This window comes from Drosophila bipectinata, chromosome XR, assembly GCF_030179905.1.
Source record: "Drosophila bipectinata strain 14024-0381.07 chromosome XR, DbipHiC1v2, whole genome shotgun sequence".
NCBI classification, from domain to species: Eukaryota; Metazoa; Arthropoda; class Insecta; order Diptera; family Drosophilidae; genus Drosophila; species Drosophila bipectinata.
The window spans coordinates 24,126,364-24,152,935 of NC_091735.1; the positions used below are offsets into that span (position 1 = coordinate 24,126,364).

Consider the following 26,572-nt stretch of genomic DNA (forward strand, 5'->3'; position numbering starts at 1 on the left):
TGTTTTGTAAACAAACTCAAACTCGCATCGGTGCGCATTTTTCCACTCAAAACGAAATGGGCAAAGCAAAACAAAACGCCAGCGATTGAGTTTTTGCCGGCCGGCACATGTACCGGCATTTGAATAACACTCAAATTCTCTATCTCGCGCGCTCGCTCTCTGTTAATTCTGCCGCTGCCGCTGTCGCTGCCACTGACTTTGCAACCTCCTCCTCTCCTTGTCTATCTCTGTAACAGACACAGAGACTTGTTTAATTTTGTTGTTCATTAATATGGCAAACAAAATATTGACATCTGATGAAATTCATTTAAAATCGTAGAACTTTATAGAAACTTTTGGGAATTACGTTGCAAATTGCAATAACTGGTATAATTGTGGAAGGCAGGGCGGCGAAAGAGAACGAGAGAACTCTGCTGCTGCGCAATAACAGCGCTCAAAACCAAAGATACTAACAGAATGTACTGTTAATAGACATAGCCGCCGTTCTCAGTTGAACAGAAATCAGTCGGAAATCTCTCAAAAGAGAGAGAGATGAATGTTAGCCGGTGCAAGGTGGTTCAAAATACAAGCAAAAAAAAAGGCCGGCAATAGCTGCGGTCGCCGCTGCTGCTTTCTCTCAATTTAACAGAAGCAGAGACGGAGCCGTGGCCGCTACGTTTAAAAGCATCAACAATAACAAAATTTTTTTTTCGAATTTCGAATTTTGCCACGAGCGAACGTTACCACTGGCTCTTCGTGGATTTTTGGCTGTTTTCCGCCCGACAAAAAAATTAATAAATAATTTAATGTAGAAACAACCTAATTCGAAGAAAAAAATTCAATTCAATTTAAATAATGCCCCATGCAACAACAGTGCTAAAATAAAAAAATAAAAATCAAGCAAGAAAAATTTAAAAAAAGTATAAAAAAAAACTTGCAGGTGTTACAATAATTTTAAATAAAATATATTTGAAAAAAAAAGGAAATACAAAAAGAAAAAATATAAATGAAACAAGAAAGTTAGCAAGAAAGCGAAAACAATTAACTAATAAATAACTAACATATTCTAAGGTGATACGTAAAACGCTAATAGAAACAAAATCCGGCAAAAAAAAAATCGAAAGTTCTCTGCGATCGAAAGATAAGGAGAAAAAAAATAAATACAGAAAAATTAAATTGCAAACTTAACGGTAAAGCGCGCGGAAAAAAGGGCGAAATTTTTTTTGGTGTCCCTTTTTTTGGTGTTTTTGTTAAAATTTTTTTTGCTGAGAAATCCCCCTCAACACTCCCCAACATTATCACAATATTGACGCAAAAAGTGCGCAACAACACTTGTGAGAACACAACAGCAACAACAACGTATAAGATATAGAGGCGTATCTAGAAAACTTAACCAAATTGGATTACATTTAATTGAATAGACAACCCAACACACTGACAACTGGATACACACACACAAACACAGCACCAGCGCAACGATCCAGTAACGGAATCTAAAAGCTGTCCTATAAGGTGAGTCCAACAAAAAACAAAATAAAATAAAATAAAAACCCAAGTTCTGTGAAAAGTGAAAAAATAATAAAGATTTGGGCGAGAAATTGGAAGGAAGTAAAGAGTAAAGTGTATGGTAACGGTTTCTGTGGAAGGCAGAAAACCAAAAATAACTGTTTCTTTTTTCTTCTGTAACTCAAAAATAAATAATAAAATAATTAATGAAAAATCAAAAAATAATAATTAAATAATATAAATCTTTTTTTTTTTTGTTTGTCTACCAAAATTCATTAAAGATAAAAAAAAAAAATATTGTGAAATTCTAAATGGAAAATTAAAAATTTTCCACAAGGTTCTATAGAAGTTCCATTGGTTGGTGAAATTCTTCCAAAAAAAAAAAAGTGTTCTAGAAATTTAAAAAAAAAAAAATAGTAAAGATTTTGAAAAGTGTTCTTAAATAAAGTAAATATTTTCAAAAAATAATATTTTTTTTGTAAAAAGTTACAAGTTTGTATATTTTTTTGGCTTCTGTTCTAAATATAACAGCTTAACTGTAACACAGATCAACCGTTAATTTTGATCTTTTCCTTTTTTTTCGCAAAATGCAACGGCACTTGAAAAACGGTTTCTAGTGAGAGGGAGATGGAAATGGAGGAAGAACGTAAAGAGATCAAAATATGAAGAATATGAGTTTTGAAGGTCAGAGGAGTATGTAGCTACCCTTCCGTTCTAACTTTGTGATTCCTTTTTTATGCTCCTCCCCCCCTTGCTCCCCGCGGTTACCGTTGTCTGTTGTTGTCAAGAGAAGAACATCGAATAGAGAATCTGGGAGATTTGGAAGGCACTTCGCCCGGGTACCGTTAATAGCGTATAAATGAATAGCGTATATGGCATTTATTTGCCTTTGATAACATTTTAACATTTGGCGCTGAACCCGAGAACCCGACAACGCCAAAAAGACAGCAGCGCTGTTGCTGTTGCCTGACGTCAGTCGAATCGAAATATTATATAGTTCAGTTATATAGGCGATCGTTTATAGGGCATTTTAATGGAGGAGGAGGACTTTTTCTTAGTAAATTGAATTTTTTTAATGAGGATTATTTTTTTTCTTGAGTATTTTTAGTGAATATTTTGGAGATTAAAATTAAAACATAATTTTAAAAAAATTTAAATTTGAAAAAAAGCAAATAATAATAAATGAAATAATAATAAAGCTATGAAAATTAAATAAAAATATAAAAAATTATAATATAACCAAATAAAAAAATAAATTATAATACATATTATAATAATTCTTATATGATTAAAATTATAATAAATATTTTATAAAAATCTACAACAAACTTGAAAAAATATATAAATAGAAGATAAATAAACTCCTTTTTTAAAATTCTAAAAAAAAAAAAATAGAAAAATATTTAAATTTTATTATAAAATTATTTAATTAAAATATCTAATATTTTTTTAACCCACAGACAGCTCCAACTCAGGAAATATAGACGACATATGTATGTTTTTTAAACCGGACACAATGGAACTCGAGTACGGAGCCATTGAAAAATTGGGAATGGATCTGTCCAGCGATTTCGATTTCTCGATGGACAACAGCATCGGTCAGATGGATATTCTAGATGAGGATTTTTTAATGTTGAACAACGGCCTGCCCCCCAGCATCGCGAGCGATCTGGCCAAGATAACCGAACCCTATATGGGCAGCGCCTTCATCCATGACGAGGAGGACATCAAGAGCGGCATCCGGAATGCTGACTGCATGTGGCCGGCGATACACAATGGCAGCAATGCTGCAGCTATGACCGGCGGTAGCAACAGTGCTGCCTCCTCATACACAGACACCATTTCAATGCCACTGGCAGCAGTATCCAATTCACAGAATCCCTACGATCTGCAACAACAACAGACGACCAACCAGATGGTCTATATCAAGGATGAGCCAATGGATGAGGTCACCAATACCACAACTACCACCTACCCGCCAGTCTCAGCAGCGCTAAGGCTCCGTTTGGACGTCAAGCCCGTCCAGCAGACGACAAATTTGAACGAGGAGTCGATACCGCCGGGCGGTAGTCTCCTCCGCAAGAGGAACACCCAAGCTAGCGAGTCCCTGTCCAAGTTGAAGGTGCGACCCTGCCTGAGGCCCGATACACCACACAGCATGGACGATGAGGGCATTAGCATCCCCGCCTGCAATCCATCGGCACCAGAATTCCTGCACAATGTCGATCTTCGCGCCTGTCTCACGGGCAGCAATAACATCTCGCTATCCCCCGATGGTTTCAATCAAATCTGCATCAATCAGATATGCCAGGATCTGCAAGGGAATGGCAAGGGTCAGATCAATGTACGATTCCCGCTGCCGCAGATCTCCGATGTCCTTGAGGTGTTGAACAATCAGGATCAGTCCAATAGCACCGATATCTATAATAAAGGCTCGGTGGCCATATCCCCGCCGACCACAAGCTCCGATTGCGATTCGGATGATGGTAATTCATCGAAGAACTGCATCTTTGGAGCACCGGGACAGCGCCTGAGGAGTCATCGTGCCCATGGATCAGCCTCCTCCAATATGATGCAGCACATCACCGATCACAGTTATACGCGTTGCAACGATATGGTCGACGATGGACCCAGTCTCGATACACCCTCCGATTCTGGTGAGTTTTTTTATATTTTATTTTAATTTTTTAGAATTGGGCGCCAAAATGAAATTTTAGAAAAAATGGAATTTATAGTTAATTTCTGATTAGTTTTGTAAAACAAGCACCAAATCATAATTTTAAATTTTAAAACTAAAATATTTACTAAAAAAAAGCTTAAAAAAGTAAAAAGGCTTAATACAATCCTTCTCTAAATGGGCGCCAAAGTACAATTTTATGAAAAAAACTAGAACTCTTAGGTGATTTCTGTGACAAGTTTCATAAAAAAATAAAAAAAAAAGGTCACTTTAAATATTAAAATTAAAGTCGTTAAAAAAATAAACTTGAAAATGTAATAAAAACCCAGACCCAGACCCAGACACTCTATTTGGAGTCACAGACCAACCGAATGACGTTAAAAGTAATCAACTAATTATAGAACAGGATATATCTCGTGGGTTTGCTGATTAATTTTCCACACCGTCCGGCCTCCGCCCCCCGCCCTCCACTCTTCCACCCACCACCTCTCTTCTGGCCCATCGAATGTTGCACATTCAACTAGTGTTCGCACTTCCGTTTGTCGATGTGAGTGTCTGTATGTGTGGGTGTGAAAAGTAGACACAGACACGGATACAGATACAGATACAAATGCAAAAAAAAAAAAGATTTCAGATACAAGTACACTGAAAGAGACCGGCGGCGCCGGAAAATCGATCGTCTACAAAACCGCCTACGTCAACAGCAATCGTAGTAAACTTGTTACGTTGCACACGCCCACGCGACGTCGACAGCGACGCTGACTGCTCAGCCAGCGTCTGTCTGAGGTGGCATTTCCATTGATTTTTTTTTTTTTGTTGCTCTTTTTGCCGCCTTTGGGGGCTTTCCTTTATGCTTTCCCGCAACTGTTCGGGGGAGCCGGAATGTTGGTGGCGCGTGGCATTCATGGGGGCCATTAAACTGTGGCGGGAAAAAAGGGGGTGGCTGTGGGTGGGTTGTGGGTGGTTTGCTGTAGTAGTAGCTTCATGGCGTCATCCTCTCTCCCAAAAGTCATCATCACTAAGGCCGGCAAGGAATCCTCCGGCCAAAAGGGGGATGACGATGATATTCTTGCGCAGTAGTAATACGCCCAAAAAATTTATATACTATATATACACCGATATATATATATATATATATATATATACTATATAGAGGAATCTGTCTTTGCTCTCTCACTCTCTCTCTGCCTCTCTTTGGGGCCAACACCCCAAAAACGGGGAAGAATTTTCCGGGGGGGGGCCTTACCCTAAACGCCCTCTTGTTGTGTTATCCTTGTTGTTTTCAAGGATGTCTGCCACGTGGCAGAATCAGTCCCGGAGCAGACGGCCAAAACGGTTTCCCAAAAATTTTCCTTCCTCCTTTGGCGGCTTTTAAACACTGAAAGAAATTTTTAGAAGACTTTTTTATTTAATTTTTCTTTAATTTTTTAAAATTTAAATTATTTAATTTTGTAGAAAATTAAAATTCTCCAAAAAATTTAAATATTTTCCCCTAAACGGGTTTATTGTCTTCCTCTCTCTTTTTGGCGCGCAAAGTTCTCTAGCCATTGAGCAACCCTCCCCATTGCTTCATCTCTTTCTAAAGCTTACGTCACGTCAATCATTTACTTTTTTTTATTATTCTTCTTTTTTTTTACTACTACGCCTTACGCTACGCTATGCATTTGCAACTACTACTACTACTACTACTACTACTACTACTATTTGCAATGTGCAAGCTTTCCAACAGATGCTGCGTCTGCTGCCCATTAAGTAAATAATAAAAAAACAAAAAAAAAAGAAAAAGCAAGCAAAGCAAAAGCAACCACCATGCGCTCACTTGTTGTGACGGGGCGCTTTCTCGCTCTCGCGCACGTTTGCAATTTGCCGAGTGCAGTTAAACCGAAAATGCAGCAACAAAAAACACACACAAAACAAAAAAGCAAAAGCAAATCTTGCAGGCGCGCACGTTTCTGTCTGTGTGCTTTTTTGTTATGATTTTGTTTTTGTTTTTGTGCTTTTGCTCAGAGATGTCACCATACAGTGCTTTTTTTTTTGCTTGTTACCAAGCGCTCTACATACAGATTCTTTTTAAAATTTTTTTTTTGAAAACGCCCATTACTTTTAAAATTTATTGCAAAAAAAAAAAAGATAAAGAAACTATTATCACACATGAACATCATAATTTTTCCACTGCTAATTTAGCAACTAAAAAAAAAACTTGACACAAGTGGTCTAAGATTATTTTCTCGGCCCCCCACCTCCCACAAACGCCGCCCCCCCCTCCACTTTTTTTACGCACAGCAACGGTCTAGAAATAGAAAAAGAGGGGAAAAAAAATCAGGTGCGTGGACGGAGATTAGCAAATATTCTCCCTCCCTTTCCCCCACGCACTTGTATCAATACTATACTTTTTTTTTTTTTTTTATCACTATGCTGCAATTGTTTTTGTTGTTTTTTTGAGTTCGAAACTCTTCTAATTAATATAAAAGGTAATTGTGCGAGGGGGAGAGAGGGCGTGTCACGTGAGGGAGAGAGAGGTCAAGACTTGGCAACACAAACGGCAATAGATAAAGTCAGAGCGTGTGCGTGTGCGTGGGGGTGGGTGGGTGCTAAGTGGGAGTGGAAGGGAGAGAGCAACATGCGTATGTTGGCGCCTCAAATTTTTTTTTTTTTTTTTTTTTTTTTGTTGTGCGTGTTGGTTTTTGGCATTTCGCACCTTTTTGATTGTGCGTGTGTGTGAGCGTGGTGGGCTTTTTGGGAAAAATGTTAATGAACTGAACCAAGGTCAGGCGCTGGAAAAAAAAAGTGCGTAGAAAACGAAATCGAGAATAAAAAAAAATCGAGAACTTTTATGACCAAAAAGCAGAGTTACTCACGGAAACAAACAGAAAAAATACACAAAAAAAAACGACAAATAATAATAGAAAAAAGAAAAACAAAGAAATAGTTGTGGGTTTCATTTCCTTTTATTTTTTTTTGCGCGGTTTTCACTTTCAGTTTCTTTGTTTTATTTTTTTTTGGCAAAACTAGAAAGCAAAACAAAAATGGCAAAAATTAAAAGGGGTGGCTAGTGTTTTATTTAATAAATAAAAAAAAATATTAAATATAGTATTTTACCTTCTAAACCTCCAACTTGCCTTGTAAAACAGAAACCCCTGCTAACAATGGTGCGTATGCTTGATAATTTTTTTTTTTTTTGCTTTGCTTGTCTCACGCGTTTTCAGCTTTTTTTTTCGTTTTTGGCAGTTTCTTGGGACTGTTGCTAGGCGCGTCTTTTACGCACACTCTCTCGCTCACGCGCGCTGCTACCGCTGCCGCTGCTGCTGCCACTGAAGCTTTGGCGTCTCGGCTATCTCTGTCTATTGCGTCGTAGTTGGTGCTTTTGTTGTTGTTGCTTTATTCGCACACGTGTAGCAATAAATTGTTATGCTCAAGGTCGAAAAAGCGGCGACGTCGACAGTGGCAGCGGCGTCGGGTGATAAAAATGCCAAAAGCGTTAGCGTCCGAGGGAGACAGGGCAAAGCTCTCAGCTCTCTCTCTCTCTTTCTCTCTCGCACGCACTTGGCACAGCTTTATTTATTTATCTTTTTTTTTTTCTGCGATTTTTTTTTCTTCTTCCGAACGAGCCTCCCTTTCAACGTTTATGAGAGATTTCCTGCCTATATATGTATGTATATATATATATGGATGTTGCTGTGTATCATGTTGCTTGAGAAATATTTACAAAAAAAAAAAACAGAAAAAAAAATAGAAAAAGATCCACGCCCAAGAATGTTGCCGAAAAAAAAAAGGAAAAACAGCAGAGACGCCACCGAAATGTTGCCAGACGCATTTTCATAATTTATGTGTGCAAGTTACATTTTTACATTAATGATGCTTGGCAATAAAAAAAAAAATAATGTCGCATTGCGACGCTAAAAAAACATTTGTCATTTTCCAAAAAAAAAAAGGAGGCGGGCTTTTCTTGGCCAAAAGGCAAAGGCTTTGATGACTCACATCCTGCTTTTCCTCGTGTGATGAAATTCCCATTTTCTTTTACGTTTTTTTTTCTTTTTTTCTTTGCCAAGGAAGGAAAAAACTACAGTGGGAGAGGGAAAGAAAATTGCAACAAATGCGCGTGGGAAAATCTGCAAATGCAGCAGCAGCGGAAGCAAAAAAAAAAAAAAAATAAACAATCTAGGCCAACAAAATAAGACTTCAAATAAACTAAAGAAAAAAAAAAAAGAAAAAATATTAAAATTAATTTATAAAATTTTAAATTTGATCATTAAATATTATTTTTTAAATATTTTTTTTTTTTACCCTAAACCCTATTTTTTTTATAACCTCTATAGTACGATTTGTGTTTTTGTGATTTTGCGGTTGAGCGACATGTTGCCAGCAGATGTTGCATGTTGCATTGTTGTCTGTTGTTTAACCTTTTGGTGCAAAAGTGCAACATGTGTTGTTGGTATTGGTGGTGCCTGCAATTCTATTTGATTTTCATGCGAAATGCCAACGCAAAAATACAAGGGGGGGAGTGCGTGGGAATATTTCGAAATTTCTTTCAAGAATCTTAAAAAAAAATTCCCAAGAAATTGTTCAATTAATATAAACAAAATATATGAAATCATCTAAAAGCCTTTTTAATGAACTAAAAAAAAAAAAAACAAATAATAATAAAAATAAATAAGGGGGAGGTATGTCATAAAAAGTCACAGACACGGTCAGAGCAAAAATAAACAAACGTTTTGTTATTAAACAAAATTTACAAGGGAAGGCGACGATTGATATATTCTCGTCTCCAGACTTTTTTTTATTTTTTTCTTTTTTTGCTTCTGTGTTAAATAAGCGGATTTGTTTAATTTAACGATGTGGGCACAGTGGTTGGAAAATAAAAAGAAATTAAGTAATACAAGATGGGTAAAGTAGGGGTACTTTGAAGTAATAAAGCTTGTTAAGGTTGCTTATTAATTAAAAACATTTTTATTCTATTTAATTATTTTCTTTAAATCACTTTTTTAAGATTTCTTTTCAATTTTCATATTTTTTTTTTTATTAATTTATTTTCTTAAAAATTCTTTACTACTTCTAACCCACTGTTTTTCCTATTTGCTGACTTATCATTGCCATTTTTTTTTATTTCTCGACTGTCGTATTTGCTTCTCTTATTTTATAGGCTGAAATTCTTGTCTGTATTACATCATTTTGTCGTTTTTTCGTTTTGAAATGGAAAATAATTTAGATTGAGAGCTTAACCCTTGAGCTGGGGCGGGCGGTATATTTCAATGCAGTAGAGATACATCTCATTTACTTTTCTCCTCTTTTTTTTTTTTTTATTGATGATGCACTTGTCCCTTTTTTTTATTTTGTATTTTTTTGAGTCTCCCTTTTGGTCTGTCTGTCCGCATCTCACTAGCTCTTCTTCTTTTGCATCTTTCACCCTTCTATATGCTAATTTTATAGGGCAAAAGGCGTCTGTGGCGTTATCAACATATATATATACCTATAGATATATATATTTGTCTATATGTGTAAGTACCGCCCCTTTTCCTGACAAAAGTTGCGCAACATGTGGCGGCGTGTGTGCATTTTATTTGCAATTGTAATCAACAGACAGCTTCCTCTTTGGCATTTCTGATGCTCTCTCATAGAGGGTACATCAACTCAACAAAAAAAATTTAAATATTTTGAAGAACGGTTCCAAAAAGTCCTTAAAAAAGGCCTAAGTAAAGGCCATAACTTTATTGTTGCTTGAAATAAATTTAAAAAAAACCTTAAGTTTATTTTTTAAACATCATAATACACCTTTTAGACAAGTTTCATTTCGATAGAAGTATTATATTTTTTTTTTATAGTGTAGTATATAGACCTGGTTTGGTTTCTGGGTCTGTCGTCTCACTGGCTTTATTATTACGATTTGATCTTGGCTTCTCGCTTAGCAACAAAAGTTGCTGCTACCGCTGTCTCGTATAAAAAAACAAAAAAAAAAAAATAAAAGTTGCTTTGTTTGGTTTTTGTTGTTGTTGTTGTTATTCCCTCTGCTTCTTCGGTTTCTTGTATCTTAATGCAGCAAACGAGTTTGTCTGGTTTCGATTCATGGAGATATATCTGTGTATATATATACATATATTTCAAAAGGTATATATGTATATGTTTGGTGAAGCGATTTGTGCGCGGAATAACCGTTAGTTAACTAAGGCAACAACAACAAAAAAAAAAAAAGCTCATTTCTTTGCAACCCTAGTTTTGCATTATTTGCTTTTATTTTCATTTGCAAATGCACTTTTTTAAAGCAGATGCACTTTTTCGAAAAGTGAGGGTGAAAATTTTGGTGCAAAATTAGGGGGGGGGAAGTACCTATGTTGTTGAATAATTGCAAATTGCTTTGTTTTGATTATTTGATTATTTGTGAGAGTGGTTGGTTTTATATTTCATTAAGTTCTTATTGTTGTTTCATTCTAAAATTTATAAAAATAAATATTTCCTTTTGAAATTCTTAAGCTTTTTGCCCCAAACTGAATTTTTTGCTGACCATTTTTGTGGCATTCCACAGAATCCACTGACTCTTCTCGTAGACATTCTTTTCTTTTATTTTTATTTTATTTTATCTTATTTTTTTTTTTTGTGAGCTCCTTTGGCGCATTACTAATGAAAAATGGCCGACGGCATTCCAAGGTTCCCCCCGCGACAAAAAAAAAAGTCTTAAGGGGGGGATTTGGTAATCTTGGTGGTCTGTAGCTTGTCTAGCCAAAGTGGAATGATGACGTTGGCAAAAAAAAAAAAATAATATAAAAAAAAGGAGAAAAAACCCAGAGAACTTGTCTTGACTCCTTTCTTGTTTTTTTTTTTTTTCTGAGTCATGCTGCAAGTTTGTTGCTGCATCTCGTTCTCACTCATCTTGTGGCAGGTTTCGATTTCGTTGCGGTTTCCAGATGGTAGGTTTTTTTTGTCTCCTGTTTTTTTTTCTATATTTTATTTTATTTCTGGTCTTGTGTTGCAAGTCTCCCATGCACTTGATCTTGCAACTTGTTGCACTTGTCAGCAGTTTTTACTCCTCTATCCACCTGTTTTTTTTTTAATTTTTGTATTTATTTATTTTGTTGCCATGCGCTTTTTTTTTTATCAACATGCTTGCACAGTTGATTTAAAAAAAAAGTTGCTTTTAAAGGCAAATATTTTATTTAAACAGTTGGACTAACTCTGGTTATTATTTAATTTATTTTTTTTTTAATCATTCCTTTAGCGAGTTATTATTTACAAGTGTGTGAGCATAGACTTTTCCAAGCCACAATGTTGCAACGGAAACATTAAATTAGCAAAAAAAAAATATAATAATAAAATAAAATAAAAACGGAAAGAGACTCTAGAGGCAGTTTCTGTTTCTCTTTTCTCGAAATGCTTTCTCTTTGTCTGTTGCTAGGCGGAATTCCGCAAATAAAATAATAACAAAAAAAAATGTTGGAGACAAACCCATGACGTCAACAGAAAAACAAAAGGGCGTCGTCGTCGTCGTCGGCGACGTCGTCGACTTCTCTGTGTTTGCCACTTGAAATTGAAATCCGTGCAAATCTATTGCTTCCTGAAGTCTCACACAAGATACAAGATACGGGCCACCATACGACGAGGCATATGTTTGTGCCCCCAAACGTTGACACACTAATCCGCTTTACCAGCCACGCCCATTCTACCAGATACCAGCTACCAACTACCATTTACCATCCTACCATCCTACTACCTACCCATTTAAGCCATAATTCTAGCCAAGGGTCATTAAACTTGCGCAAAAGAAAAACATTTGCGGGGCTTTAGTTTTTAGCTTGAAAGAAGAAGAAACGTTCTATATAAATAGAGGCAGGGTGGAGGATAATGAATAGAATTTCTAGTTGATATATAGTTTTCAGCTAAATTGGTTTATTATAAAAGGAAATGCTTGAAAGATACATGAGTTGAGGTTGCTTTTTGCTTCAGAAGAGTTCTTAAGATAACTGTTTACTTAAATCGGTAAATTATCGATTAATAGATAAGAAGTATCTAAGGAATTGATAGTTCTAATCATGATGGACTTACTAGCACTTCAAATACTATCTAGTTACTACCGAAGTTGATGATTTTTCAAGCTTAAATTACACCTATCGATTTTTATCGATAAATGTCGATTAATTTCTCATCATTTCTTTTATATTCTTTTCAATTACAGATGAAGAAATCGATGTGGTATCCTACACGGACAAGAACCTGCCCACGAATCCCTCGTGTCATGTCATGGGCGCCTTACAATCCAAAATATCCGACAAGATCTCCCGTGACGATCAGACCAAGAACCATGAATACACTCTGCCATATACGCCGGCTAGCAGTAGTCCCGTTAAATCGGTAGCCAACTCCCGTTATCCCTCGCCCTCGAGCACACCCTACTCGTTTGCATCCGGACCCGTACAGCACAGCTTTGACTTCCCCAACGTGAACACGAGTAGCTCGAGCAGTTCCAGCAGCTCCAGTTCGAGCTCCAGTTCTGGCTTCGGCAGTGCCACCACCAATAATAATTCAAAGAATCGCAAGCGTTACTTTGTGAAGGTGAGCAGTGGAAACGGTGCAACATCGTTGACGAAGGCGGCATGCCCCCGGGATGTGATGGCGACGACGACGGCATCGGGTATGATGGCCAGCAAGAAGTGCCGCGGCAAGAAGACCGGCAGTGCCGGTGATAGCCATGATATGGTCCTGGTGCGTCAGAACTCGACGGGCATGTCGGCGGCTGGATCCCGCCAGCAGCACCATCAGCACCAGCACCAGCACCACCACCATCAGCAGCAGCAGGTGCAGCAGCAACAGTACAGCCTGGACGAGGCGGATACGATCGAGAAGCGTAACCAGCACAACGATATGGAGCGACAGCGTCGCATCGGTCTCAAGAATCTGTTCGAGGCACTGAAGAAACAGATTCCCACCATTCGGGATAAGGAGCGGGCACCCAAAGTGAATATATTGCGGGAGGCGGCCAAGCTGTGCGAGCAGCTGACCCGCGAGGAGGAGGAGTTGAGCAGCCAGAAGTTTGCGCTGCACAAGCGTCTCAAGGAGCAGCACGAGATCCTCGCCAGGCTGAGGGCCATGAAGCGGGAGAAAGAGACGGCGGTGTCCGTCAGTGGATAGTCCTGTGTTCCTCGTTCTTATGACAAGGAGCAGGCTCCCAATCCTGCGGGAGCGGCGGCGTACCTAGGCTAGCAAGTGCTTAGGATATATTCAGATATATATAAATTTTTTTTTTTTACTAGGATATATATTTTTTTCCTCCAAAATTTGTCGACTTTTTCAATCGATTTTGATAATCGATTTTTTTTTTAAAATCTTCTATTTTTTTCGCTCTTGACCTTAAGCGTTTGTTTAACTTTTTTTTTTTATTTTTTGCTCTAATTTCTTATTGAACTTCAATATCAGTTGGTAGGCTATGTTAAGGATTTATATTTTAGGAATTTTTTTTCGGGCTTGCTTTTATTATATTCGTATAATATACCTCCCTTCCCCCCAGACTACACAAGTGATTTAACTAAAAAAAAAAAAAGCAACAAAAAAATTTGATTTCTTTAATGTGATATATATGATTTTCTTAACCAGCGATTTAAAACCGAAAAAACTAAAAACAATCATGGAAAGAATATTTAAGGACAGACTCTTTTTGATATGAAATCAAGTTGAAGTTTAATTTTTTTTTTTTTCATTAAATATAATATATTTTTTTGTTTGCTGCTTACTATTTTTTTTTATAGGGTTTAGCTTTTAGGGTTAAGGCCTCCTGTATATAACACACGTATATATATATATATTTTTTAAAATTAGAGCTACTTAACCATGAATTAAACAAACAACAACAACAAAAACAAAAAACCAGATAAAAACAAAACAAAAAAAAACAAGGACAAGGAACCAAAACAATGAAGAAAAGTGAAAACAAAATGAATAAGAAATGATAGAGAAGAGGGAAGAGAAGGAGAAAAAAGAAAGGGAAAGGAAAAGGAGTAAAAAGTAAAAAAGAAAAACACAAAAACGGAAACGGAAAACAGACAAAAGTTACAACGAAAGAGCCACAAAACATAGGAAGAGGAAAGAAAGAACGAAAGAAAGAAAGAAAGGGGCAAAGAGAAAGTCGAAAAACAAAAAGAAAAGAGTGAAGAGCATAAGGATCTATATATACGGATATATATATAGCTTTCTTATAGGATATGTACGTAGTATAGCTAAAAGTAGAACTTTTGGTTGCAAAACTCAGAGAGCCGGCTTCAAAAAAAAAAACAAACTAAACTTACTTTCGGAAGTATATACATATATATATATTGTCATTGGTATAAAAGTAATCATGAACTACTATAACCAAATGTACATACATATATATATATCTCTTTTTTTTTTATACACATGTATATGCGCGCTTGGATCCAAAAGATATATAATGAAATCTATAATCCCTATAAAGACGCATAGAAAGAAAGAAACCCTAACTATTCTGTAATTGCTTTTGCTTTAAACCCTCAAGATCCCTGCTATTATCTATATATCTTATATGACGATGATGATAATGATGATGATTTATGAAAAGAAGAAACGCTTTTAATATTTATACCCGTAAAAACAACAAAAACACTTGAACTCTACTGCCTATATCAGAAAAATACATTTTTTTTACTTTGCTATATATTTGAAGAATTCAAATATGAATGCAACATATATATATATAGTACTATATATACAACCTATATAGTATGTGTATATAGTCAACCGTTTTACAATCATATTACTATATATATATATTCTTTTTTTTTTTTGTTTAACGCTATATATAATTAGGTATATTATATTTTTTTAAAAACTGATAACTATGCATATGAAATGCGCAAAACTTAACGAAAAACAAAGGAATTAAGTAAACTTTAAAAACAAACAAAAAAAAATATAAACTATTTAATAGTGGTATCTAACCCTTAACGAAAAAAGAGGGTAAAGATAGTTAGATAGAGATAGAGAGAGAGAGAGCGAGTGAGATTGGAGGAGAGAAGGAATACAAAAATTGGCTGCAAAGTTTGCTGTTGTTGTTGGAGGTGTGTGTTGATGTTGGATGATGATGGTAGTATGATGATAAAATATGATCCAGACTTGATAATAATCCAGAGATAAAAATGAGAAATGAAAACCCACGTCACCCACCCCCCCGAAAAAAGAAACTCAAACTTTTGTGAGCTGTTTAACTGTCGATTTTTTGCTAATAAGTTATTGCCGTTTGGCAATATGTTATATATGATTAACGATTATATACCAATTGTTTACATGCATCTAAATATACATACACTTTATATATATATATATATATCTGCTATAACTAAACTATATATATATATATATATATATATACATGATGAAGCATAAAAAAAGCGAATGAAGTTAAAAACGCATAAGAAAAAGAGCATTAGAAAAAAAAAACAAAAAGAAACGAAACGATTCTAAGGAAATGTCAACTGTTATTTAGGTTTAGATACACAGAAAGAAAAAAATTTACACATGATATGACCAGAAGAAAAAACTTGTCCTAAAGAATGAGATCGAAATTTCTTTTAAATTTAAATTAAAAAACAACAAAAAATAGGACGTTTCAACGAAGTTTTTTTTCAATGTGAGTTTCTAGGCTTTGTACCAATACTACTATAAATCTATATACCCATATATTATATACAATTCTTATACTATATTTTTTTTTGTCTATTAATAGCAATATCATTTAGGTATGATAACATGAAACATATATTTTTGATTTTTATTTTCAATTTTTTTTCTTCAATCATTACGCCGCCGCAAAAAATAGATTTTTTTTCAAAGGCAAAATATAAAGAAAAACTAAAAACAAGCACGACTTAATTATTTAACTATTATTTCTATGCTAAAAAAAAAAACAACAAAAAAATTGTTAACAAAAAAAAAAGAAGAAAATAAAGAGAAATAAAATATACACTGTAAATAGCAATCTCGTTAAATAATAGTTACACACGAAACATAGAAAGATATATATATTAAAAATGCAAATTTACAAAAACAAAAATAGTTACAAACAAAAACCCAAATAAGAAGGAATTATTTTTATAGAAAAACAAAAAAACCCGGAGAGAAAACTCAAAGCAATAGACTTAAGCGAAATGTACAACGCGAAACCGAAACGAAAACAAAAAACAAAACTTCAATAAACCAACAAACAAAAACAAAAACCAACACAACAAACACACAATACACATACACACTTATACCTATATTATACACAAAACAAACACAAAAAACACATACACAAATGCACCTATTTTCCTATAGTACATACAAACCAAGAAATAGTTTAAACAAAAACAAACCTCGTTTTCCTTCTTTAATTTCATCTAAAAACAAAAATAAATTAAAAAAAAAAAACAAGAACCGTACAAATTTACGATACAATAAACAAAAGCAAACAACAACAAACAAAAAAAAAAGTAAAACCAGAAACAAAGAACCAGAAAAGCCAGTCCTTTTCTAAGTTTGAGTCCTTTAATTTATTGTTACCACAAAAACAAAACAAAAATTCAAAAAAAAAAAAACAAGCAAAAACTGAAAAAGCATTTTTAAAGATTACTCTTTATTTTCGATTTAAACAAAAACAAACAATTAATATAAAAAAGAAAAACTATTACCAAAACCAAAATCCTCGCAAACAAAAACAAAAAAAATTCAACATTTTTTTCTTATATTAAATGTATAACTAAAAAAGCAAAAACTAAAAGAAAAAAAAAACAAAACAACTAATGTTTTTATGTTTATATATATATATTTTTTATGATTATGAAATTTTTTATATTATGTATACACACAAACTACTATTTGAATTAGTTGTTAAAATTTATTATTACACACATATTATTACACAAAAATTTATTTGAAATTAAGCAATTTAAAAAAATAAAAACTCCTAAAAAAAAAAAAATAAAACATGTTAATACATTGAAGGAAAAAATATGGAACTTATAGACGAGCATGATTGAAATATTAAAATATTTTCACAACAACGATTTTATTTGGAAAAAAATATTTGAAAAATAAATTCTATGATTTGATTGTTCTTCACAAAGCAAATATGTTCTATTTTTTGGTTATTGCTTAATTAATAAATAAATATGTGCATGTATAAAAAACAAAAATTGCAAAATCAAGAACTATTCATGATATAGATGGCAAAACAGATTTACCAAGAAATCAAGCTAAACAACTATATAAATATATTATATGATAATTTTTAACTCGTTATGTAGTTACTTATTAATGAAAAATAAAAAATACATGAAAAATTATTCAACAAAAAAATTGAAAGAGAAAAAAATGAGAAAACACAATAAATTACATTTTATGTACCTCTTACATATATAAACTATATATAAAAACAACATACACACACACACACACCTATATATATATACACACTATTATATATATAACAAGAAAAGAAATATATATATAGAAAAACAAAACGTTTAACTATTTTTTTTTGCAAAACCTTATGATTATGGAATTATACAATAAAAATATTTCAACATACCAAGAAAAAAATCAATTTTTATTTTGTTTTTATTTCCGCTTGTTGTGGTTTTTTATTATTTTGAAAATTTTCAGAAAAGTGAGCAGACTTTTCTTGTTTTTCAGCATTTTTAAAATTAATTTCAAAAATGGTTTAGAAATTCAATTTTTTATACCAAAAAAAAGCATAAACTATTTTTAAAATCACTTTGATTTTTATTTAAAAGATTTCTTAGAAAAAATGTAAATACTTTTAAATCTCATTTAAGCCTATTTTTATCTGTTAGATTTTCTATTTTTAGTTTTTATTGTCACTTTCGTTACCAATTTATTATGATTCATACCAAAGTGATTCATTTTGTGGGTAATTTCCAAAGGGGGGCTGTGGGGGCGTGGGGCGCTGGGAAATTGCTTTTGTCGCCGTTTCTAATCAAGTATACGCCCGGGGTGTCATCGCCTCGCTCCGTCATCACGCCCTCCAGACATATTAACTTAATTCAATCAAAGTTTGTTTTGATTTTGTTTTGCGGTTTGATTCGGTTGCAATTTTTGTTTTTGCCATTGTTTTTGTTTTTCACCGGCGAACAAAAATTTTAATGAAATCAAAACGACAATGGGAGCAACACTAACAACAATCACGATAATAATATAATAAAATTTCATTTATACGAATTTGGCATTTGTTATTGTTGTAGGTTTTTGTTTTCATTTTTTACTACAATCATTCAGTTTCAGTTGCCGGTTGCCTTTTTTGTTGCAATTTCTTTTTTTTTCATTAAGTGAATTAAGCTTCAGAGAAAGGTATACCACGAATTTAAAGATGCTCTTTAAATTTGGTAAATATTTATTTATTTTGTAAATTTTATAAAAGAAAATATATGTGTAAGTAATATTTATTATATTGTATAGAAGGAAAAATATAACACGAAGCTTTGATTAAATTTTTTTCATATTTTAAAATGCTTTAAAGAAATTCTTTAAATTATGTGAGTTTATTTTGTAATTTTAATAATATAAATATCCAAACAATTAAAATTTTTTATAAAATATGATACAGTAATAAAATGTTCGAAAAATGTTTAAATTTTTTTTGGATGAAACGTTTTCTAGAATATAATAAAAGAGTTTTTAATAAATTTAATCTAGGTTTGAGGTTTTTTTTTGTTGTAAATAGAATATGCAATGTTTTGGAATTAATTAGTTAATTAAATATGTTAGGTTTCTAGACTTGTTTGAAGTATTTATTTTAATGAAAAATTTTATAGAAACTTATGGGAAATATGCTGCCTATATGGATTATGAAAAATGTAATATTGCCCCCAAAAAGACAGGGTATCCAGATAAGTAGCCGACAAATTCATCCAAACAAACGTGCAAAGCAAAACAAAGGCAAAAAAAAAATTGGCGTGCACAATTGTTTAACTGCAAAAAAAAAGAAACAAAAAATAAATGAGGAAAAAAAAAGAAAACATCAAGAAGAACAGCAACAATTTTTTTTTTTTATTTTTTTTGTACACTCTGACCGCGGTCGGTCGCTTTATTGGGTGAAGGTCACGCCGGCTGCGCTGCGGCTGCGACTGCGTCTGCGTTTTTGGTTTTTTTTTAATAGCTACCGCTTTTGTTTATCTCTTTTACTTTTTTTTTTTTTAAGTTGATCTTTTTGACTTTTGCTTTTCTATTTTTGAATGGGTTTATTACGGTTTTCATCTTGGAAGTTTAAATTGTTCCTAAATTACTTAAATTATCACATAAAATATACTAATTATTATTAGAATTGTTTTTTTTTAAGAACTAAATTAAAAATAATTAACCTACATAAAAAAATGGATTATTATGAAAATAATTTAAAAAAGGTCACTTTTTAATTTGTGAATTTAAAGCTTTTAAAGCGGAAAAAGTTTATAAATGATCGTTTATATTTTAATGATTTGTTTTGCGTGAATTATTTAAATATTTTAAAGTAAAAAAAAGTCACGTTTCCCCCCATGATTCATAATCACAATCATCATCACTGGCAAATGATCTGTGACCCCTGGAAATAGCAGTTTTTTCATTTTTGCACAATTTTTAACACAATCACGGCTTTAATTTTTTGTTTAATGTCACAGTTCACACGGCCAGTAAATCACTGTTTTATCCATGACTTGTTTCTTTTTTTTCCACCCATATATTTTTATTAGTTCTTTTTTAATACACTTATGGCGAAATTCATAAATTTAAACGCCTCTGCTAAAAGCGAATTTCGTTTAAACCATTTTATTTAATTTTATTTTTTGCGCATGTGTGTAAAAGTTATTTCTGTCATTTGTTTAGCGTATATTTTGGTTAATTTATTGCCTACATTTTTTTGATTTGAACTGGCAAGAACTGGAAATTCGCTAGACATCAAGGTCGTCTTGAAAAAACACACAAAAAATATAAATTTGACAAAAAAAATGGAAACACTAAAGGCAATGCAGAATCAAAAGTACAAAATAGTCCTAGAAGAAAAAATGTATGTAAATAATGACAGAAACAAAATTTATGAACAAAAACCCCAAAATACATTAAAAGAAACCCTGCTTATAACAAAATACAGCTTTAAAAAAATAAACAAAAAAAATAGATTTATAAAAATACATTAAACAGGCTTCAATAGTTAAACTAACCAAAAAAAAAAAAAACAAAATATAAAAAATTTGCCAGAAAGAAAAAAAAGGAAGCAAAAAAAATAAGAGAGAAATTTTTGTAAATTTTGTATTTTTTCGAAAATATTTAATAAATGTGTTTTACACATACAAACACACCCTCAGACACACACACACCAATTCGTATATACATTTATTATACAAAACGATAAAAATATCAAAAAATTAAGAATTATTGAATCCAAATATAAAATATACACCATATACTTAAAAAATATTCAATTATATATTATATATATATATATTTAGAAAGCAAGAAACAACAAATTGTATGTATGATATATATATATAAATTTATATATATATTTAATAACTTAATAGAACTCTAACAAATTTTGTAATTAGCGAGGCGTATACGTAATGAACAAAAAAAATACAAAAATAAAATGGAAAATAGTTTCACAGGACGAAGGACGACGGACGGATGAGCTTAAGAAAGACAACTTTTGTATGAAATATAAATTGTGAGAAAATGGAAATGTGGAAAGTGGAGAAAGTAAAAAATAAAGAAAAGAAAAGCCCAGAGCCACACACAAGAATTTGGGTTTCTATTGAGGGGGTTTGGGTTCAATTTTGAACTTATATCTTAATCAAATAAAATATATAACACATGACAAAATGACGACCACTTTTTTCCTAATTTTTCCATGCCTATTTTAAAGCTTAAATCTTCTTATTTTCAATTTTATTTCTTAACTTCCTTGGCAGATTTCTTTTCTTTTTTTCTTCAACGGACAGATGCAACTCAAAGATGCCTCGCCCAAAGGCCAGCTGTAATTTTATTTCTTAAACTTTTTTTTTGTATTTTTTGTTGTTGTATTGTTGCTTTTGTTGTTTTTTTTTCTGGGGGGTTCGAATGTCACATAACTGGTCTGGACAGATGAGAAGCCGAGCCGACCAAACCCTCTTGTTTCGGGCATCCCTGGTCCTGTGCGTGCTTTTTCCTTTATTACTTCTCAGTATATATATTTTTTTTTGGTTTTTGCTTTTTAATTATGTATAGATTTCGGTGGCTTGCAGCTTGCAGTAAGAAGTCTTTGTTTTTTTTGCAAAATTTCAGGCAACTTGCAACAGGTGCAAGTTAAGGTCCAATCGATGAAGTTAACAGTGTTGAAATGAAGGCACATTATCTTAAATGCCCTGACTCATCAAAGGGGTACGTTAGCTTTTCATTTCCTTTTCTTATATTCTTTATTAATTAAAATTGGCAAGGAATTTTTTAAAACTAGTACGTTGAAAAAGATATTTCATATCTTCTCAACTTTTAAACCCTTTTTTTTTTTAGAAGTTTTTATTTTTAAGCAAAAGTCTCTACAATTTCCCAATGTAATTCATGGTAGAGTGTTTTCCAAGAGTGCGCTCCAGAGTTGTTAAAAGGGTGGGGGGGAAAGGGCCCAAAAGGTAGGATGATATGATGTTGGCAAGGTGTTTGCTTGCTAGGCCCGTGCCGTACCCCAAGACGAAACCCGGCTCTTGCCAAACCCCGAGGGGGAACCTCGTAACTGAAAACTAAAAACTGATTAGGGCCCCTCAACTTTAAAGGGCTTATTTTATTTTCCTTTCTTTTGGTGTGTGCGTGTTGCCGCCGCCAAGTTAATTGAACTTAATGCAGGTTGAGATACAATTATGCTGGCCCTGCACCTTTTATTTAATGATGACATTCGGCAGCGGATCGGATCGGATCGGATCGGACTTTAGGATCGGTTTGGTTTTGGGATAAGCTTCTTTTGGCAATAGTTTTGTGAGATTCTTTTTGGTCCTAACAATTGCAATGTGAGACAAGGTCCCAAAAACACGAATCCCGTTCATCCGCATTATAGACCCCTTGCACGCAACGCACCATCGCAAGATGAAAGACCGGCAGAAGCAGAGATATCGCAGTTTGAAAATCGATGTACACTCGCCCGGTGACGATTTCAAAGCCCCAGATAAACCATTCGGTGAACATGACAATGCTGGTTACGATAAGCCATGGCCACATCAAAAGAGGAGAGCTCTGAAAAGGTGGGGATATATATCCAGCTATAAGATATATTATCCTACCATATTCATACGTACCTGTGTAATGCCAATGAGTAGTAGAATCCATGAGATTAGGGATATTACGGAGCCAGCAAGTCGAGCCTGACGTAGACGACGATGACTTATGATATAGAATTGACGATTGCGCCACATCTTCAACTTTTGGCAAGGAGTTATCCACACCATACGAAGTTCCCGTAAGCTGCAAAAGAATCCCAAGCAGCTGCATAGCAGTACTGTCCAGTATATATACGGAAACCACTCGGCACGGCAAAGACTATAGTATCTTAGGACATCCACGACTTGATTCCAGCGATTCATCGGACAAAATTCCCATATTGAGTATGGAGGGAATTCGTTGCGAAAAAAGATCCGATGGAAAATCCGCATCAGCCCCCTATTGATTTTTTTTATCTGGTGAAGCTCGAACATCGTTAGACTCGGGTATTATTATTGGTGTAGTCCCGACTTATACAAATTACTGAAGAATTTTATTTATATTTTGGTTGGATTTATGATTTCCAGTTCTAAATTTTATGTATTTATTTGTATACATTTGATCAGGCTGACTGCCAATGAAAATGTTTAATGATTATCTTGTTTTACTTTGAAATCCGAAAACTTTCTCATGGCCATTTAATTTTTGAAATGTTCAAGGAATTTTCTCCAAAAATTTGACAAAAAATGTAAAAGATATTTCCTTTTTAAATTTCGATGCCGATTTGTCGATTTAAAGATTTATACCAATCTTTAGGGATATTCCGCTTAAAACTCAGATGAGAATTGGGATATAGCCATCACTGTGGACCCTATAGGGCAAAACCCCATTTTCAAGGAATCCCATCAGGAAAAATTGACCAAAAATCTGAAAAATATTTAGTCTCAGGATTTTGATGCAGAATGGTGGAGAATCGATCTAGAAATCGTTTAAGGTGCTCCGCATGAGAACCGGATGAGAATTGGGGATGATATCGCCATCATGGTGGGCCCTATAGGAAAGAACCACATTTTCAAAGGACCCCATCAGGAAAAATGGACAAAAAATCTAAAAAATATTTTGCCTCAGGATTTTGATGCAGAATGGTGGAGAATCGATCTAGAAATCGTTTGAGGTACTCCGCTTGAGAATCGGATGAGAATTGGGGAAGATATAGCCATCATGGTGGGCTCTATAGGAGAGAACCACATTTTCAAGGGATCCCATCAGGAAAAATGGACAAAAAATCTAAAAAATATTTTTCCTCAGGATTTTGATGCAGAATGGTGGCAAATCGATCCAGAAATCGTTAAAGGTACTCCGCTTGAGAATCGAATGAAAATTGGGGAAGATATAGCCATCACCGTTGGCCCTATAGGGGAAAACCCCATTTTCAAGGGATCCCATCAGGAAAAATGGACAAAAAATCTGAAAAATATTTTGTCACGGGATTTCGATGCAGAATGGTGGAGAATCGATCTAGAAATCGTTTAAGGTACTCCGCTTAAGAATCGGATGAGAATTGTGGAAGATATAGCCATCACCGTTGGCCCTATAGGGGAAAACCCCATTTTCAAGGGATCCCATCAGGAAAAATGGACAAAAAATCTGAAAAATATTTTGTCTCAGAATTTTGATGCAGAATAGTAGCAAATCGACCCAGAAATCGTTTAAGGTATTCCGCTTGAGAATCGGATGAGAATTGTGGAAGATATAGCCATCACCTTTGGCCCTATAGGGGAAAACCCCATTTCAAGGGATCCCATCGCGAAAAATGGACAAAAAATCTGAAAAATATTTTGTCTCAGAATTTTGATGCAGAATGGTAGCAAATCGATCCACAAATCGTTTAAGGTACTCCGCTTAAGAATCGGATGAGAATTGTGGAAGATATAGCCAGCAGCGTTGGCCCTATAGGGGAAAACCCCATTTCAAGGGATCCCATCAGGAAAAATGGACAAAAAATCTGAAAAATATTTTGTCACGGGATTTCGATGCAGAATGGTGGAGAATCGATCGACAAATCGTTTAAGGTATTCCGCTTGAGAATCGGATGAGAATTGGAAAAGATATAGCCATCACCGTTGGCCCTATAGGGGAAAACCCCATTTCAAGGGATCCCATCAGGAAAAATGGACAAAAAATCTTTAGAATATTTTTTCTCAGGATTTTGATCAATTTTGATTCATCTTAACAATCGAATCTAAATTGGCAAAGGTAAAGATTTTGCTGGGAAAGATTTTGTCATTGCAAAATCCTTTGCCTTAATATCCTTATAACATATATATTGTATAATTATTTTATAATACCCATTTTTCCATCTTAAACAGTCATACATATATTGCCATTTGAGCCATATCCGTCCCAAATTCCTATCATGTCATCTTGGGTTGTAAACTCTTAATATAGTCGTCGTCTATATGTCGTAAATGTCAGTCTATTATTATATAAATTACGAAACTTGAACTATTTTGGTATTCCATAAATGTTCCAGGTATTCCTTCCTACCTGACGCGATCGTTACGCTCGATAATATATATAGCTCCTGGGGCATTATCTAGAGTTCTTAGAACTGAAACCGACAATTTAATGGCGCCTCACTGTTATTCTCTCGCAGCGAGAATCTGCGCGCTGAGGTCAAAGTTGATGGTGGAGGTGAAAGTGCCATAAAAGATGCGACATCCTGTATGGATATTGCCATTAAAAGTGCGTCCATTCTACCCTATATCGTAAAAACTCTTTTCTTTTGGGTATTTCATAGACGACATTTGTTGTCTCCCTTTGCCTTTCTTCCGATTAACCTGTGACCCTACAAGGGCCAGGTAGGTTCATCTGTAGTTTGGTTCTATTTTGTCATTTTGTATCTGTAAGTAGATACTATATTTGTGAGAGCTGCAGGTGTTTTCCCTGCCGGAGATGAATCAGCAAACTGAGTAAAGTACAGAACAATTATTATTTTATTGAAATGCTCTGGGTTGTGAGTTAATAGTGCAATGTGTGCACTTTGAGAAAAATATTAGTGCATAGATAATACATACATAGTATTTATACAATTTTTAAACAGAAAAAAATATTTGAGTTCCAGTGAAATGTTTTTTAAATTGTTAATAGTTATACTAGTATGCAACTATTTTAAAATGAACTTCTAATTGAATCTCTATGAACTAATTATTATTTTTTAATCGATTGTCTTTTAGATGGGACTCAGGAGGCTTTGCTTTTAAAGTAAAAATAAATTTAATTGCTTAGATAGGAATAAACTTAAACATCTTCATTATAATTCTTCCCTCATATTAAACCATTTTCATTAAAAAAAAATGAAAAATTATGTGTCAGACCTCTTATCCTCGCAGTGTATAAATAGTTTAGTGATTGCGGTGGCTGTGTGGGGCGGAAATAAAAAAATTGAGAATCAAATTGAAATGGACGGGGGTAAGTCTGACTAATTGAAGAGCCACGCCCCTTGGCTTTATTTGTTTAATAAACTGTTTCTTTTTTTCTCCATATACATATATTTGCCTGCTTCGCTTACAATTTTAATGAAACTTGTTTTTTTTTTTTGCTTGTTAACTACAATTATATTTAAAAAGACATACATATTTTTTTTCACCCCCATACTTTATTTTATCCCGCTGATTCATGCGGGTTTTGTGAATAAAACTATTTATTAATTCATCAAAAAATGAGAATTTTCCAATATTTCATTCATGAAAACTAAGAACAAGTAATGTGAACCATTTTCATTGTTGACTTGGTGGATTTTTCTTTGAAATAATACTCTGAAAGGTACTTTAGGTTTCCATTGCGATTTGTCACGATTCGAGGATTTGGTTCGCCCCCCTTTTTGTGAAACAGCCCGAGGCCATGACAAGTGCAATTTGGCCAAGAAAGCGTTTCCTGTCACTCGGCCTGGCTGTGGCATTAATAAATGTCGATGTCCTTTTGGTCTAAAAGGCAAGGCCAGAAAAAGGAATCCATCAAGGTGGGTTTTCCTTTTCTGCATTCTTCAATTGAATTTGTACTTATTCCTGGAAAGCCAAGCAGAGATCGCCCAGGCAAAGGATTCCCCGCGTAGTATTTGCTTATTGTCCGGAGGGATTTGTCCTGCAATTTGTATTGCATTTTTCCCCCGATTCACTCTCGGCCTCTGGTCAATAAAAATAGAAGCCTTTGAAGTCAAGTTGC

General features: G+C 34.0%; 2 protein-coding genes across 3 annotated transcripts; one reads left to right on the forward strand and one right to left on the reverse strand.

Moving 5' to 3' along the window:
• The first annotated feature begins 679 nt into the window (after positions 1-679).
• On the forward strand, positions 680-16,870 carry Myc. 2 transcript variants are annotated; one of them, XM_043213224.2, is made up of 3 exons: positions 680-1,491; positions 2,946-4,142; positions 12,324-16,870. In XM_043213224.2, exons 2-3 carry the CDS (start codon positions 2,981-2,983, stop codon positions 13,274-13,276), a joined length of 2,115 nt encoding a protein of 704 aa, XP_043069159.1. In that variant the 5' UTR covers positions 680-1,491; positions 2,946-2,980; the 3' UTR covers positions 13,277-16,870. The 2 variants fall into 2 exon arrangements, with proteins under 2 accessions (XP_043069159.1, XP_070132537.1); XM_070276436.1 differs by having other exon boundaries at positions 2,946-4,146; positions 12,330-12,577.
• Positions 16,871-21,905: 5,035 nt separating this feature from the next.
• On the reverse strand, positions 21,906-23,006 carry LOC108129984 (uncharacterized). The gene is made up of 2 exons (XM_017248315.3): positions 22,447-23,006; positions 21,906-22,384 (listed from the first exon to the last, which is right to left on the reverse strand). The coding sequence occupies exons 1-2, from the start codon at positions 22,840-22,842 to the stop codon at positions 22,148-22,150; spliced, it is 633 nt and encodes a 210-aa protein (XP_017103804.2). The 5' UTR covers positions 22,843-23,006; the 3' UTR covers positions 21,906-22,147.
• Between the last annotated feature and the right edge of the window lie 3,566 nt (positions 23,007-26,572).

Coding starts and splice junctions, on each gene's coding strand:
- Myc (XM_043213224.2), top strand. CDS start 2,981: ATGTTTTTTAAACCGGACACAATGGAACTCGAGTACGGAGCCATTGAA. Junction 4,143..12,323: donor CGATACACCCTCCGATTCTG/GTGAGTTTTTTT, acceptor TTTCAATTACAG/ATGAAGAAATCGATGTGGTA.
- LOC108129984 (XM_017248315.3), bottom strand. CDS start 22,842: ATGTTCGAGCTTCACCAGATAAAAAAAATCAATAGGGGGCTGATGCGG. Junction 22,385..22,446: donor TACTCATTGGCATTACACAG/GTACGTATGAAT, acceptor CCACCTTTTCAG/AGCTCTCCTCTTTTGATGTG.